General features: G+C 46.0%; 2 protein-coding genes across 6 annotated transcripts in view; one reads left to right on the top strand and one right to left on the bottom strand.

Annotated features, from left to right (window-relative positions):
* LOC120725229 (kinesin-like protein KIF1B) overlaps positions 1 to 16,871 on the top strand; it is a 113,543-nt gene that overhangs the window by 36,034 nt on the left and 60,638 nt on the right. Inside the window, exons 2-14 of one of the 2 annotated variants that reach the window (XM_040018109.1) lie at positions 10,335 to 10,495; positions 11,085 to 11,245; positions 11,414 to 11,619; positions 12,393 to 12,587; positions 12,731 to 13,352; positions 13,861 to 13,957; positions 14,078 to 14,309; positions 14,408 to 14,541; positions 14,642 to 14,703; positions 14,798 to 14,940; positions 15,119 to 15,300; positions 15,393 to 15,464; positions 15,727 to 16,398. In XM_040018109.1, coding sequence (XP_039874043.1) covers positions 14,286 to 14,309; positions 14,408 to 14,541; positions 14,642 to 14,703; positions 14,798 to 14,940; positions 15,119 to 15,300; positions 15,393 to 15,408 — 561 coding nt within the window. In that variant the 5' untranslated portion in view covers positions 10,335 to 10,495; positions 11,085 to 11,245; positions 11,414 to 11,619; ... (2 more) ...; positions 13,861 to 13,957; positions 14,078 to 14,285 and the 3' untranslated portion in view covers positions 15,409 to 15,464; positions 15,727 to 16,398. Of the gene's footprint in view, positions 1 to 10,334; positions 10,496 to 11,084; positions 11,246 to 11,413; positions 11,620 to 12,392; positions 12,588 to 12,730; positions 13,353 to 13,860; positions 13,958 to 14,077; positions 14,310 to 14,407; positions 14,542 to 14,641; positions 14,704 to 14,797; positions 14,941 to 15,118; positions 15,301 to 15,392; positions 15,465 to 15,726; positions 16,399 to 16,871 lie in introns of those variants that run through there. The other variant, XM_040018033.1, reaches the window with a different exon arrangement.
* LOC120725345 (kinesin-like protein KIF1B) lies at positions 666 to 7,450 on the bottom strand. Of its 4 annotated transcripts, none has more exons than XM_040018308.1 (4): positions 7,290 to 7,450; positions 1,188 to 1,333; positions 828 to 1,009; positions 666 to 735 (listed from the first exon to the last, which is right to left on the bottom strand). In XM_040018308.1, the coding sequence occupies exons 2-4, from the start codon at positions 1,329 to 1,331 to the stop codon at positions 720 to 722; spliced, it is 342 nt and encodes a 113-aa protein (XP_039874242.1). In that variant the 5' UTR covers positions 1,332 to 1,333; positions 7,290 to 7,450; the 3' UTR covers positions 666 to 719. The 4 variants fall into 4 exon arrangements, with proteins under 4 accessions (XP_039874242.1, XP_039874322.1, XP_039874161.1 ...); XM_040018388.1 differs by lacking the exon at positions 7,290 to 7,450 and adding an exon at positions 6,977 to 7,138; XM_040018227.1 differs by lacking the exon at positions 7,290 to 7,450 and having other exon boundaries at positions 1,188 to 1,387.

The following is a 16,871-nucleotide window of genomic DNA, read 5'->3' on the forward strand; positions in this document are numbered from 1 at the left end:
CTCAGTCACTCTCCCTGATCCAGCTGAGTCACCAATAGGAAAAATCTGCTTTTCACAGGAACTTGGTAACAGCAATAAGAGAATACGTAGTTTATTCCAAGAAGATATCGTCTCTCTCCCATATCGTTAGCTTCATAGCATAAGTGCCTAAGTCATTTTTTTGTGATGACATAGGCAGACGGACAGGATGATGCAGCAGTGGTAGGGGAGTAAAGTTAGGCAAAAATCTCAATTTGACCAAAAAATGACTTAGGCACTTATGCTATGAAGCTAACGATATATAACATCTTATTGGAACCGATATGTTCCAGATATCAAGTGGAAGACAGTCTGGATGGTCCCCCATAAATATTTGATTGTAAATAAGGTGAAAGAAGTCTCATTTAAAATTCTACATAAATGTTATCCAGCCAGTCACTACATGGTAAAATGTAAAAGGGACATAAATACTAATTGTACTTTCTGTGGGGATCATCCAGAAACTGTGACACATCTTTTTTGGTACTGTTCTTTTACACAGAGATTCTGGAAGGAATTTAGCAGGTTTGTTATTGTCCATATTTTAAGGGAGTTTTCTTTACGATGGGAAAATGTTTTCTGTTTGTCTAACTCCCTGATGTGACACAGAAAGGCTATTTTTTTATTTCTTTGTATTATTTCTCACCTGCAGTCACTGATGCTGTTCACCAGCTGGTTGTATTCAGTATTGAAGGTGTGTGTCAGAAGGCGCAGGCACTACAACACAACAGGAACAAGACCGATCAGCTCCGAGCAGAGAAGGAAGAAGGCAGCAACAAGAACGCCCACTAAGCCCACGTTTTTCTCACCTTGGTGGCCAGCTCCTTCTCACGCTTTCAAAGGTGGTGCTGGAGATCTGCGAGGAGACGGAGGTGGACGTGGACAGAGTGCCGGAGCTCACGCTGGGGGACAGAGACTCACTCAGGGACTTGGTGGTGGGAGCTGTTCCCACGGGAGCCGCCTCTCCCAGAAGGTGACGGGTCTTTTCCACCTGGACGAAAGATGGGGGCGAATGTGAGGTGGGGAGAAGAGGGGAGGTTAGTCATGTAAAGTCTGTACTCTAAGAAAAAACTTTTTAGAATAGCACTTTGGTCTTTGAGCTGAAAAGTCATTTTTCCCTCAATGATATTAAACAGATTTATTTCTTTATGAATCTTTTAAGGCCCCACCTCCTGCAGCTGCTCCATCTTCTCCAGCTCCCACTGGTGCTCTAGGATGAGGCTATCTCCTCTGGGCCTCCAGCCGGCCAGGTTCTCCTCTCCACGCACATAAGCCACTGATGTGTCCAGGACCTTCCTCCTCCTCCTCTGCATCCCTGCTCAGGACATGAGCCCTCATTAGGATGAAGCTCTCCACAGAATCTCCGGTCAAACCTCACAAAATTTCAAGAACCACCAAACAGCTAAAACAGTAAATGAGAGCAGGAACACGGATTCTGCACAAAGACGTAAACACAAAGACCTGCGGATCAGAATCAGTGAGACGTCGCCTTTCTCACCCGACGGCACGACACTCGGGGCTGAAAGCAGACAGCTCGCTGATTCTGATGTTTCGGCGGCTCCGCGCTTTGTGTTTACGCCCCTTTTTGCGCTGATTCTAAAGCTGTTAGTTTGATCCATCCATCCATCTTCATCCGCTTATCCGAGGTCGGGGTCGCGGGGGTAGCAGCCTAAGCAAAGAGGTCCAGACCTCCCTCTCCCCAGCCACCTCCTCCAGCTTGTCCGGGGGAATACCAAGGCGTTCCCAGGCCAGCCCGAGAGATATAATCTCTCCAGCGTGTCCTGGGTCTGCCCCGGGGCCTCCTCCCGGTGGGACATGCCTGGAACACCTCGCCCAGGAGGCGCCCAGGGGCATCCTTGCCAGATGCCCGAACCACCTCAGCTGGCTCCTTTCGAGTGTGGAGCAGCAGCTGCTCTACTCTGAGCCCCTCCCGGATGGCCGAACTTCTCACCCCTATCTCTAAGGGAGAGGCCAGCCACCCTCGGAGGAAGCTCATTTCCGCCGCTTGTATCCGCGGATCTCGTTCTTTCGTCACTACCCACAGCTAGTGGCCATAGGTTGCGGGTAGGGATGTAGATCGACCGGTAAATTGCGAGCTTCGCTTTTACACTCAGCTCCCTCTTCCACCACGACTGGACCGGTGCAGCGTCCGCATTACTGTAGCCGCAGCCCCAATCCGTCTGTCGATCTCCGGCTCCCTTCTCCCATCACTCGCGAACAAGACCCCGAGATACTTGAACTCCTCCACTTGGGGCAGGAACCCTCATCCCCGACCCGGAGTGGCACTCACCCTTTTCCGGCTGAGAACCATGGCCTCAGATTTGGAGGTGCTGATCCTCATTCCCGCTGCGTCACACTCGGCTGCGAACCGCTCCAGTGCGAGCTGGAGGCCCTCACCCGATGAAGCCAACAGAACCACATCATCCGCAAAAATCAGAGATGAGATTCTGAGGCCACCAAAGCGAAAGCCCTCCGCCACTTGGCTGCGCCTAGAAATCCTGTCCATAAAAATTATGAACAGAACCGGAGACAAAGGGCAGCCCTGGCGGAGCCCATCACCCACCGGGAACGAGTCCGACTTATTGCCGGCAATGCGAACCAAGCTCTTGCAACGGTTGTATAGGGATTGAATGGCCCGTAGCAATGGGCCAGACACCCCATACTCCCGCAACACCTCCCACAGGACACCCCGAGGGACACGGTCGAATGCCTTCTCCAAGTCCACAAAACACATGTAGACTGGTTGGGCAAACTCCCATGCACCCTCAAGTATCCTGGAGAGGATAAAGAGCTGGTCCAGTGTTCCGCGACCAGGACGAAAACCGCATTGTTCCTCCTGTATCCGAGGTTCGACTAGCGGACGAACTCTCCTCTCCAGCACCCTGGCATAGACTTTCCCAGGGAGGCTGAGGAGTGTGATCCCCCTGTAGTTGGAACACACCCTCCGGTCCCCCTTCTTAAAGATGGGACCACCACCCCGGTCTGCCAGTCCACAGGCACTGCCCCTGATCTCCACGCAACATTGCAGAGACGTGTCAACCAAGACAGCCCTACAACGTCCAGCGCCTTCAGGAACTCGGGGCGGACCTCATCAACACCAGGGCTCTGCCACCAAGGAGTTGTTTAACTGCCTCAGTGACCTCGCCCCCGGAAATTGGCGGGTCATACCCCTCATCCCCAGACTCTGCTTCCTCCTCGGAAGACGTGTCAGTGGGATTAAGGAGGTCCTCGAAGTATTCCTTCCACCGCCCGACAATTTTCTCAGTCGACGTCAACAGCGCTCCGCCAGCACTATACACAGCGCAGGTAGAGCACCGCTTTCCCCTCCTGAGACGCTTGACGGTTGCCAGAATCTCTTCGAGGCAGTCCGAAAGTCTTTTTCCATGGCCTCTCCGAACTCCCTCCCACACCCGAGTTTTGCTTCAGCCACTGCCCGAGCCGCATTCCGCTTGGCCTGTCGGTACCTGTCGGCTGCCTCCGGAGTCCCACAGGCTAACCAAGCCCGATAGGCCTCCTTCTTCAGCCTGGTGGCTCCCTTCACCTCTGGTGTCCACCATTTGGTTCGGGGATTACCACCACGGCAGGCACCAACCACCTTGCGGCCGCAGCTCAATGCAGCAGCTTCGGCAATGGAGACGCTGAACATGGTCCATTCGGACTCCATGTCCCCAGTCTCCCTCGGAATGCTGTTGAAGCTCTGCCGGAGGTGTGCGTTGAAGATCTCGCGGACTGGGGCCTCTGCTAGACGTTCCCAGCACACCCTCACTACGCGTTTAGGTGCACCAGGTCTGTCCAGCGTCCTCCCCCGCCACCTGATCCAACTCACCACCAGGTGGTGATCAGTTGACAGCTCAGCCCCCTCTCTTTACCCGAGTGTCCAGAACATATGGTCGCAGGTCTGGTGATACGATTCCAAAATCGATCATCGACCTACGGCCTAGAGCATCCTGGTGCCACGTGCACTTATGAACACTCTTATGTTCGAACAGGGTGTTCGTTATGGCCAAACTGTGATTAGCACAGAAGTCCAATAACAAAGCACCGCTCGGGTTCAGATCAGGGAGGCCGTTCCTCCCAATCACGCCCTCCAGGTCTCGCTGTCGTTAACCACGTGAGCATTGAAGTCTCCCAGCAGGACAACAGAGTCTCCAGGTGGAGCACCTTCCAGCACCCCCCCCAGGGACTCTAAGAAGGCTGGGTACTCCGAACTGCCACCCGGCGCATAAGCGCAGATGACAGTCAGGACCCGTTCCCCGACCCTAAGGCGCAGGGAGCAAACCCTCTCGTCCACCGGGAAAAACCCCAACGTACCGGCAGCAAGCCGAGGGGATATAAGAATACCCACCCCAGCCCGCCGCCTCTCACCAGGGGCAACTCCAGACTGAGACAGAGTCCAGCCCCTCTCCAGGAGACTGGTTCCAGAGCCCAGACAATGCGTAGAGGTGAGCCCAACTATATCTAGCCGGTACCTCTCAACCTCACGCACCAACTCAGGCTCCTTCCCCACCAGAGAGGTGACATTCCATGTCCCTATTGCCAGTCTTGGCAGCCGGGGGTCGGTCCGCCAGGGCCTCCGCTCCTGGCCGCCACCCGGCTCACAATGCACCCGACCCCTATGGCGCCTCCTGCGGGTGGTGGGCCTGCGGGAGGATGGGCCCATGTCTCCTCTTCGGGCTGTGCCCGGCCGGGCCCATGGACTAAGGCCCGGCCACCCAGACGCTCGCCCTCGGGCACCCTCCCCGGGTCTGGCTCCAGGGCGGGGCCCCGGTAACCCTATCCCGGGCAGGGTAAACTGTTCCCTCGATATTCTCTTCATGGGGGTCTTCTGAATCGCTCTTTGTCTGGTCCCTCACCCAGGACCAGTTTGTCATGGGAGACCCTACCAGGGGCAAAGCCCCCAGACAACATAGCCCCTGGGATCCCTGGGACACACAAACCCCTCAACCACGATAAGGTAGCGATTCAAGGAGGAGGGTGTAGTTTGATGTCTCTCCAAAACAATATTGACTGAACCAGCAGCAAAAGAAGATCCAAACTACGCTTCACAAAAACATCATCATGAATTCACTCTGACTTTTTGCTGTTTTGCTTCCACCACACTTCATGCACAGCTCTCTCTCTCTCTCTCACACACACACACACACACACACACACACCACACACACACACACACACACACACACACAACGTTAACAAGTGGGAATTTTTCTGGATTTAAGAGAAGATGAATAAAAGTTGAGCAGTATTTACTACATGCTTTGGGTGACTAAATGGAGGATGGATAGGTGACATGAAAACACTACTGACCCTTTATACTGAGCCATAGCTCCACACTTCTACTAAATCTTGATGCCTCTGGGACTGAAGATCACAGCCAAGTCACCAGTTTCATAAACAACAAACAAACAAAAAGCAAATAAACAAAACACTTTCAGAGATCGCACAACTTTGGTTTTCATCTTCATATGATAATGTTCCTTGAATCAAATCTTCCATACACACTCTACTACAGTGTATCAAACTAGTCTAAATACTTCCACAAACAATGACATACCCATCTTTGTCTTTTTGTGGCTTTCACCAAAAACTCTCCCCCTGGTGGATCCTGTGTTGACGTACGTGATTTTGGGAGAAAAACAAAAACAAAATCACTTTAAATGGTTACATTAAATGTAATAATATCAACATTCAATAGATTTGACTGTACATGTATCAGCTGGTGTAAAATACATGTTCCTTGATCCTTGGTCAGGGAACATAAATATCTGTTGTTTCAGCCATCGGGTACTCCTCTAAAATTCAGCCTGGACTCCAAATATAAAGCATACAATACATACAAACATACAAATCACCTTTGCTGGTCTTGTTGCCTGCGTGCTCCACTTGCCCCTCTGAAGTGCTCAGTGGGTCATCCTGTCCCTTGTTGAGCTCAATCTTCTCCATCACGTTCCTCACTTCCTCCACCTGCGTGGTCCTCACCTCCCGTCCCTCCATAATCGTTGCCTCCTCCTGGTTGTTGATCATTCAAGTTAGTTTAAACAATGGGTCAAACTTTTAACTTTATCCTGCTTTACGCCTCCTGGTTTGTAGCAGACTAAGTATATATGACTGTATGAAAGGGAACAGAGTGGAGTTAGAGTGTGAGGGTGAAGGAGAAGATGTTGTGATTCAGTGATGATGATGATGATGACCAAACGTCAGTCTGCTGGAAGTGCAAAATGCTACAGACCCCTGACTCCACCAAAACATCGAGCTTAAGACTACATACCTTTTCTTCAAGGCCCGTGTACAATGTGCTCTTTAACCTCTATAAACTTCAGATCCAAGTGTAGACACAGATGCCACACTGACAGACTGAAAAGAATTACAAAAGCTTTTGGTAAAACGTCTCATGATGACTATCTAAATTGCATGTGACTTCACTGTGTTGGAACAGATGTACTATAAATGCCAGTTCATCTCACAACAGCTACTGAATGTGTTCATTTAAATCTGTCTAAAGAGCCAGTAATCACAGAGGATAGATACTGGAAGCAAACTGAAATGTTAGCAGGAACTAAATCACACATTACAACACCAGTGGCAGCACCCTGCTGTCTCACACATCAGGATCACGGTCCTGTTGAAGCGGGATAATTGCTAAAGCTCACAGTTGCATTCCTCTATACTCAATATGATCGAAAAAACTATTTTAACAAACAATTAAAAAAGGAACAAGTAAAAGATCTACTATAGCCAAAAGAAGACCATTTACAGACTATAGCCCTGTGAACAAGTATTTGCCTCCTTTCTCATTTCCTATCTTATTCCATATTTGTCACACTTACACCTTTCACATCAATACATTTATAACATTAGACAACAATGTCTAATATTCAACGGCAGTTTTCAAGGGCAAAACGCTATCCAAACATACTTGGTCCTATATGAAAAAGTAATCACACAGAAAACCTGATACCTTGTGTGTCACCTCTGACACCAACAACTGCAGCAAGCGTTTGGTGCTAGAGGTCACATTTGGACTCTGGACCTCTGTGGAGTGTGCACATGATCTCATTACTGTCTAAAAATCCAAGGAGTGCTGAATCATTGAAAAATACACAGTAACAGGTGTGTAGCATCGCTAACTAGGCTAGCAATAAGCCTCTAACACAGTGTGTGTATGCTAGCGGCTAATCTAGCAAACAAATGAACACAGTGCTTTTAGGTGTTGCACAAGGATAAGATGATAAACTGTGTGTCTTTTTTTATAATCACCTGCTTGAATTTACCTTAATCCAAGGAGTGCTCAGTGTGGGTAAATCTGCCATGAGCAGATAAAGTGGATGAGTGGGACTAGGTAGGTGTGCCGAAAAGAGGCAACAAAGCTGACGCTGAAGAGTGTGCTGAGAACATAGTGGCGCCGCCAGCAGGTTTCCGGCTAGCAGGAAGACTTTGGTGCAAGTAACACCTCCAACATTGGCAGTCCCATTTTGTGAAAGCCAATAAAGAAATAGCTAGGTTCCATGTGTCATTTGTGTGGAACAATGCTGCACAACAAGCTAAATAGATTTAAAAAAACGAAAAAAAAAATTGTTGAACAACAGAAGATAAATGTCCTTTTTTTCTATTTTCAACTGGCCGGCTGTGTGGTGCGCAGCCTTAAGAGGCCAGCATTCAGACCTCAGAGTTTAACGGCCAAGTTCGAGTCTCTGACGGTCCGTCTGCTATAGCGGGGTAGGCCGAGCGAAAGACGAAGCTCCGGGCTCCTCCTTTTTCTCCTTTCTCTTTTTTTTCATTCACATTTACACTGAAGCTGTGTTCACATTCATCCTTTAATCATGACAAAACGTGAGGAATCACACTGAGGTGAGACCTTGACAACAGACAAATCAGAAGCCGACACCAATGATAAGAAAGAAATTCATTTACAGACACGTGAAAAAGCAGTTTAAGCTTCTAGATCTGGATGATTACAACACATCATTATTTATTAAAGCAACCCAAAATGCACAAATGACTATAACCAAGTACATCCTGTGATTCAGCAGCTGATGGAACCAACTTTAGCAGCAAAAACTTGAGTTAATCATTTTTCATTAGTGTTTCACAGCCAGAGATGGGCAGTAACGCGGGGTAAAGCGTTACTGTAATCCAATTACTTTTTTCATCTAACGAGTAATGTAAGGGATTACTATTGCAAAAAAGGTAATTAGATTACTGTTACTTTCCCGTAAGCACGCTGCGTTACTGCGTTACTAAAACCGTTATTTTTGCCAGAGTGCATCATGACAATAACAGCTGTGTGCAGATCAACAATGGATAATCTATGGAGGAGTGCAGAGAGAGTATGACCGTGCAGCGTTTAAAGCGTGGAAGTACTGAGCTTACTTTGAGTTTGATTCCGTAAAAAGTGACAAAAACTTTTAGAAACTTCTTTTTACAGCGAAAAAACCCTTAACTTCAGAGCAAGCACCGAGTACGCTACTACGGGATTGGAAATTCACAGAGAGACTCGCGGATTCTTCCACAAATTTCTTCTAGTCAGGATGTTGCATATAATTTAATTTTTGCTTGATGCATAAAGTAAAAAGATTCAAACTAATAAAACAAGTTTTAAAAACAGACTTTTCCATTTGATTACATTTTGTATGATGGATGATGCAGAAAAAGTAGAATTGGGCTGAAAGATCTATTGCTTTATTAGCTATTCAGGTCATAAATCATGTTTTTAAAAAGTAACTAAGTAATTAATTACTTTTGAAAATAAGTAATCAGTAAAGTAAGGGGATTACTTTTTAGGGGAAGTAATCAGTAATTAGTTACTGATTACTTTTATTCAAGTAACTTGGTCAACACTGCTAGTTAAGTTACTACCATAGTTAATACAGTTGCGGGTAACATGATAGTGCTAACCCATAACCCCGAACTCTGTAATACTGTAAATGATGAGTGATTTAAGTTAACACTAAACATTCAACAGTGTCTCCTGAACATTTATAATCAGGTGTGAGTCTGGCTGCATTGACTTTTGAAGATGCAAATTTAGCATGATGGCTGATGGTGCTGTGTAAGCTTCTACTTACCTTCTACACTGTGTTTAACACACATTTCAGAATAGCAAAGAGGAGCACTGTTGCTTCATCCTTAATACTTTAGAGGAGAACTGGACTGCAGATCAAAAGGTCCTTAATAGCTTTTTGTCCTCCCCGACCCTCAAAGCCAAACCAGCCATGAGAGCTGATGAGACAGGATTTGTAAAAGTGACATTATCAGAAAGAAAGGGGAGCAAGAATACTTGATATTTGCATTCTTTAGAGAAAAGTATTTGAAAAGGCTGTCTGCTGTTTTGGATTGATGTCGTTCTCCGGAGGCTCAAAGAAGTAGGGCAGTGTCACGGTCCTTTTGGCAGCAGAAAGCTGCTGAGTGCTGGAAAGAAGCACGGCCACACCAGCTGAAATGTCTCACTGACACAGAAGCTGTTGGCCATCCTCTGTGTTGCCACTGTCTTCACCCTGCTGTTATTAAGTGTCAATAACATACATTTCTATGTAGCTAAGCTTGATGAGCGATGCCTTGTTGGCTGACATTTATGTCTTTGAGCGTGTGAGAAGTTTAATAATTATAAAACCACATGATTTGACAAATGTCCTTTTAACCGTCAGCTCATAGTGAAGCACACTGAGCCACCCGGAGCTATAATATCAAAATAGAAGCTGCTACCTTTGTCAAGAGTGGCTGGATCTGAGTGCATACTACTTTCAGTTATTCACATTTTGCTGAATTTGTTCAAAGTCCTGTCTATGTGCAGAGAGTGTCTTCCAGAGGAATGGTTCTGTGGGGATTGTGATGTTCTACATCACGAACATCAGCCACTCCACAGCAGAGAAAGTGTTATTGATGTTTTTTAAAGCCATTCCTCCAACCACATGTATTATTAGAGTGGACGGTCAAAATTGCACCAATATACAAGATATTTCCTCATGAGATTCACTCAATTTTGGTTTTCATATGTGTCTACAGCCAGTTAGAAAGAATCTATTTAAGTGGTTTTCTCTTTCTTGGTAGCTCGCATTCTGCCAACAGTGAAGCTTTGAAACTGCTCCTGTGGGTTGCGTAAACTTCACAGTATCAGCAGGAAAAATCGTGATTTTAATCGACATTAATAGTAAACAGCAACCTGCTATTTAGGTTTCTGTGATGGATTTGAACATAGTGTGATGGAGCATGTTTTCTGCCCTTGCTGTACAATCAGAACATGGTATTGCTTTAACAGAAGTCATCTGTGAAGGCAGTGGTGTATTATTCATGTTGTTTCTTTTTCTTTTTGGTCCAAGGACGTTATGATGTGCACCAGGCGATACACAGATGTCAAACATGGCAGCAGCAGTGCAGCCCTGATTTAAAGGACCTGGTTAGGAGTGGATATTGGCCAGCATCTGTCAACATGTCTACTCTTTACACTTTAGACCTCTTGAGCTCCTTCCTGGAACTAAAAGTATTTTCTCCATGATTCTCCAGGGAAGCTTTTGCAAAACTGTTGGAGCGTGGTACTACAGTGGCTTGCAAAAGTATTCGGCCCCCTTGAACTTTTCCACATTTTGTCACATTACAGCCACAAACATGAATCAATTTTATTGGACTTTCACGTGAAAGACCAACACAAAGTGGTGCACACGTGAGAAGTGGAAGGAAAATCATACATGATTCCAAACATTTTTTACAAATAAATAACTGCAAAGTGGGGTGTGCGTAATTATTCAGCCCCCTGACTCAATACTTTGTAGAACCACCTTTTGCTGCAGTTACAGCTGCCAGTCTTTTAGGGTCTGTCTCTACCAGCTTTGCACATCTAGAGACTGAAATCTTTGCCCATTCTTCTTTGCAAAACAGCTCCAGCTCAGTCAGATTAGATGGACAGCGTTTGTGAACAGCAGTTTCAGATCTTGCCACAGATCTGAGGGGGGCGAATACTTTTGCAAGCAACTGCAAGTGTGGGGGAAGGCTGAGTGAAGTATTTCTTTGATATTGTTTTTCAATAAGCAGATGCAAATATTTACTCCTCTGTTATGTTTCTGTACATACAGACTGGGCGTGCCAAAAGCGATGCACTGCAGCACAGCTTTCTGGATGAGGAAGAGCAGCTGTGCTGTGATGTCAGCTTCAGCTGCCCAGCATGCACACCTGAAATGTTGGCGGTTTCAGTTGATGGTAACAGAAAGCTATATCACTTTCAGCAAAAAGAAAGGTGCTCATTGTTGATGTTCTTTGTGTTTGTGTGACATAATAGTTTTTACTATAGTAACCAAACGACTGTCTTCTGCAAGATGACTACTGTTAAATTAGAGTAAATGGAAAATCTTGTCATTTACTTTATAATTTCTTGCTATTTTATTATATTTGTTACATGTCGTAGACACGGGGAAGAGGCACATGTGGGGATTCCCAGTGGACAGCAGCACGAGAGACTTCAAGGAAGGCCTCCAAACTGGATGAAGAGGAGATGGAGGTCGCTGTGTGTCGACATGGATTGTGTCTTTTGTGTCACTTTCACTTCAGGGACGGCAAACTGTGGCGTGTTTCAGGAACGGTTACATGCCCGACAACTACACTTCTGAACAGGTCCAACTTTTGATTTGCACTCAGAATGATTACATCAAAGAGTTTAGTTAAAAACACTAAATGAAACCTGCAGACTTGCTTAAAGTGATTCGTATTCATGAGAAACTGGAGCGTCATTATCATTGAGTTTATTTCTTTCCCTGCTAAGCAACACCAAGTCTAGCCCTGATTGGCTGATATAAGTGACCACAGACCTGTCGCTGTGTGAGTTTGAATGGGTGATTAGAGACCAACACATGTTTGTTGCTGCTCCATGTTTTCTGCAACATTGTGTGTAGTTACTGCAGCTGTGTGTGCATTCTGCTGGCAGGAAACAAGTGAAAGAAAACTGGCGAGCATCCTGGAAGGAAAACTTAATCGGACATAACAAGTTAAAACAGTTTGCAAGTTTCAAGCCAAACTGCTGAATCTACCGTCCAGGTTCTCCTTGATAGCGTGACTCTGTGTTGTTCTCCTTCATTCTTCTGTCTCTGTCTGTCAAATCTCAGCGTATTATAAACCAACTGTTGTCACCCTCTGCTGCTCAGTGTGCTGGCTGTTTTCTCGGGAATCTCAACCACAAGAAAGTTTATACGAACGAAGCTAAAAAACCTGTGACAGTTTGTGAAACGTCATTAGCAGCAGTGAAATAAGTTAGTTAGTGAAATGATAGAGGCTATTTTATGCTGGAAAATTTCTTCCAGCACAAAGTGGCCCAATAAACAGAATTTTTTAATACAGAAATGCATCTAATGATAAAAAGCAGAGAATTCATTGTCTGTTTTCCATTGCAGAGCTGGGATGCTCGTCTCCTCATGGAGCGCTCTCGAGCTGTGAAGTGTCCAGATATCAGCGCTCACCTGGCTGGTACCAAGAAGGTTCAGCAAGTGCTCCCCAGACCTGGAGTCCTGGACAGATTCTTCCCAGACCAGCCTCAAGCTGTGCAGCAGATCCGAGCGACATTGGCTGACCTCTACACTCTAGACATGGTGAGACAAAGGGCACGGTTTGTTCATTGTTTGGAAAATTTGGCATTAGATAATCCTCACCTGGGTGTTGCTGTTCAGTGTAAGCAATATCATTTGCATTTTATTCCTCTGATTTATTTCTCTGTGGTTGCGCTCGTCTACAGGGTCCAGAGAGGGACAAAACAGTATCAGTGGCCTTGTCAGCAGCAGAACGGTTTGTCTTGAAGTCTCAGCGAGAAGGAGGAGGTACAGCGGGGGGATAGAAGCGTCTTTAAACATGTTGAAAACTTCTGTTTGTTGCTCACCATTTGTTAAACTAGGGAAGTTTAAGCAGTGCATGTGTGGATCTGCACACACATGCAGCATTTGCTTGCATTCCATGTATGAGCTAGCCTCAGTCAAAACAGTGACGACACATACATGACTGCCTGCTGTTTTGCGTTACTGTGTATCTACTGTGATTCATGCATGCTGTACTGTGACTGAGATAATAGTGTATATGAGACACACTTGACAACAACATTGATCAGGATGTGAAAAAGCTACCAGATACAAGTTGTCAGCAGGTTATGGCTGACTAACTTGACGAATGAGTGTGTGGGCCGTCTGCTGAGGACCAAGAGCTCAGGACAGTCAGACGGGGGCGTCGCAGCAGGAGTCACCGTGCTCGACAACCCTCTGCTGTCCTGAGATGTCACACTCCTGCCTGCACATACAAACCACACTGAAGTCAGAGTTCCACCTGCACCTCCACCTGTTCTTGCAACAGCATGAAAACTGACAGAGGTGAGACAGCAGAAAAGTTCTTCTCTATTTTATTTTATTTTTTACTAAGTTAAGGAATTAAGTTAAGAAGAGTGATTAAATAAATAGTTTCTTGCATTTTTGATTTAATGATTGTGTTTAGGATTATTTCAGAAACATGTTTAGAGGATCTTTGTAAGCCTGTATTTACTTTAAAAGAAGGGAAGCACTTCTTCATCCTACAGAAAAGGTGACACATTACAGATGAGTTCATAAGAAGTGTCTCTGTCACTCTTTCAAGTCTCTGTCACTTTTTCTTTTTTACTGGAACAGCATGGTAAAGTAGGCCTAGGCTGCCATCTTGTGGCAGTGTGTTGTTACTACAACATATGAAATTGTGTTTCTATTGGAAATATAATTCAGCGCCACTGAGCCGCTCTCTCAGTTACAAACTGAACCTGTTTTGTAGACGTATAAATCACTAAACACAGTGAAGCTTTTGGTTTTGTAAAAGTGTTTCTTATTCTAAATGCATGTTGATTTTTATCAGGGTGAAGAGCAGTTAGCAGTGCATTCATGGACATCTTTAAACTATTAATTGAAGAATCTTTGGTCATGATGGCATGAACTAGAAGCGTGAGCTCCAGGTGAGACTGCACAGAAGAACAAGTGTCCTTAAACTGCATCAACTGATGACGTCTTACAATTTTATTCTACTGTGTGTTTTTATCATTGAATGTTTCTGTCTTTGTGTACATGTAACGCAGACACTAAAGCTGAGCCAGAACGTCATGCTGAAGAGAAGGATTCTTTTAAAATGCATGGGGGAGCAAGCGAGTCAGATACCAAGGGCACAAAGATGAAGCAGGTCTGATCGGAAACCGTTTATTTCCAGGCCAGGGAGCACAAATAAAAACACCCTTAAAAGGTTCCCTCCTGCTCAACCGCGTCACTCCCTACGGAGAGAAGATCTACATGACCTTATCTGCGTATCTGGAGGTCAGCCGCTGCTCCGCCGTGTTGTACCTGTTTGTACGTGTTTTTAAGTCTCTTGATGTCATCGTGTCTAACACACACCCTTTATCTCCTCTCTGCAGCTGGACCATTGCATCCAGCCTGCCATTATCACCAAAGACATCTGCACGGTCTTTTACTCCAGAGACGCCAAGATTTCCCCACCCCGTTCTCTCAAGAACCTCTTTGGGACTGGATACTCCAAAACTGCTGACTGGTAAATCTGGGCTGCTGCACTGTGGCCATCTCTGTTTCACAATCAAAGATATCTGCCCTGTTACAAAGTTTCCTTGTTCAAAACTTCTGCTTCATTATAGCAACCGAGTGACTGGGATCTACGAGCTGAGCTTGTGTAAGATGTCTGACACTGGAAGCCCAGGTGAGCGGCCATGAAACATGTTTAAAGAACGGCAGCTGTTTTATCATAATTCTGTGGAGAGCTTCATCCTAATGAGGGCTCATGTCCTGAGCAGGGATGCAGAGGAGGAGGAAGGTGCTGGACACATCAGTGGCTTATGTGCGTGGAGAGGAGAACCTGGCCGGCTGGAGGCCCAGAGGAGATAGCCTCATCCTAGAGCACCAGTGGGAGCTGGAGAAGATGGAGCAGCTGCAGGAGGTGGGGCCTTAAAAGATTCATAAAGAAATAAATCTGTTTAATATCGTAGAGGGAAAAATGACTTTTCAACTCAAAGACCAAAGTGCTATTCTAAAAAGTTTTTTCTTAGAGTACAGACTTTACATGACTAACCTCCCCTCTTCTCCCCACCTCACATTCGCCCCCATCTTTCTTCCAGGTGGAAAAGACCCGTCACCTTCTGGGAGAGGCGGCTCCCGTGGGAACAGCTCCCACCACCAAGTCCCTGAGTGAGTCTCTGTCCCCCAGCGTGAGCTCCGGCACTCTGTCCACGTCCACCTCCGTCTCCTCGCAGATCTCCAGCACCACCTTTGAAAGCGTGAGAAGGAGCTGGCCACCAAGGTGAGAAAAACGTGGGCTTAGTGGGCGTTCTTGTTGCTGCCTTCTTCCTTCTCTGCTCGGAGCTGATCGGTCTTGTTCCTGTTGTGTTGTAGTGCCTGCGCCTTCTGACACACACCTTCAATACTGAATACAACCAGCTGGTGAACAGCATCAGTGACTGCAAGGTGAGAAATAATATAAGGTGAAGAAATGCGACCAGGGTGAGTAATGCCATATTAACCCAAATACTGTCACTATGACATGTGTCTCACAGACCAAATGTAAGTCGACACTCATGTTCTCTAGTTCAAGCAGAAATGATGTGGATCGATTCAAATTCCTGAGCCTGGATGATTTCAGCTGGAAACAAACCAACTCTGCTTCTTCCTCAGAAAAACAAGCGCTCTCTTAAAAAATAAATAAATGAATAAAATCTCTTCTTTTCAGATCTGTTGTGTCCAAGAAGGGTTTTCTAAGCTTCGTGGAGCCTCGCTCTAACTCATGGGGGAAGCATTTTGTGGTTGTTCGCCGGCCCTACGACTTCATCTACAACAGCGACCAGGACCCCGTGGAGCGAGGCGTCCTCAACCTCTCCACAGCACAGGTGGAATACAGCGAAGACCAGCAGGCCATGCTTAAGGTTTGAGGCAGGGTAGGCGTAAAACTCTCCCTGCAGATCTAAGCTGGCGAGGCGGCGCAGCGGCCTGACGAAGAACTGAGCGGAGCGGTACGCGGGAGAACCACCGCTTCCATCCTTTCTGAAAAGCCTTTGAAAATACCAAGTGTTAAAACTTATTAATCATTGTGATTCTTGACGGTTTTCTCTTGTAAGTAGACTTGTGGCTTAAGTCTCTTTTCATGCGACTAAAACGTTTAAGTTCCTCAGAACTTTTGCCTCCCCGCCTCCCTCCAGCAACCCCGCTGCCAGCTCAGCTTTCCTCCTCTCTATTCCCTCCCCTCAGCTTTTTGTGTTTTTGTTTCGATGACAATGTTTGGGTCTAATCTTGTTCCGCTTGGTTGTCATTCCCAAACTCGCCTAACTAAGTAGCATGTTGTAGTAGTCTACTTGTGTGTGCACGACTCTTTAGAAACTTTCCGTTTGCCAATCATCTGTACAAAGAAAATGTCTCTATCAGTGTGATTTGTCTCCTGAAATGAGTTTCATTCTATTTTGGGTTTTCTTTTGTTGTTGTTGGTTTTTTATTAAATTAACATGCTGCATGATACCTGCAGCAGTCCTCAGGAGAAGACCAGGTTTGCTCAGTTTAAACAAAAATGAACCAAATCAGCCAGCTTACATTTGAAACCATGAAGGAAAAATCTACAGTTATCTCCAAGTGACGTCTTAGTTTACGCTCTGCTACCTAAACCATAGCTGCTAATAGATTTATAGGGTATTTTTCTTCTCGCAGTGAATTCGCATCAGGCTGAACCGTCTCTGAAACAAAAACTCAAAGTGGGAATGAACTTTGACAGGAGAGCCACGCCCGATTTCCTCGAGAAGATTCGGGCCCCTTTTTGCTTTTTCATCCCAAGGAATAAAAACAGGGTTACAAGGAGATGAGGAGGAGGACTAGGAGGATGAAAACGAA

This window comes from Simochromis diagramma, unplaced genomic scaffold (assembly GCF_900408965.1).
Source record: "Simochromis diagramma unplaced genomic scaffold, fSimDia1.1 OVJJ01000359.1, whole genome shotgun sequence".
Taxonomy (NCBI): Eukaryota; Metazoa; Chordata; class Actinopteri; order Cichliformes; family Cichlidae; genus Simochromis; species Simochromis diagramma.

Coding starts and splice junctions, on each gene's coding strand:
- LOC120725345 (XM_040018308.1), bottom strand. CDS start 1,331: ATGCAGAGGAGGAGGAGGAAGGTCCTGGACACATCAGTGGCTTATGTG. Junction 1,010..1,187: donor AGATGGAGCAGCTGCAGGAG/GTGGGGCCTTAA, acceptor TCTTTCGTCCAG/GTGGAAAAGACCCGTCACCT.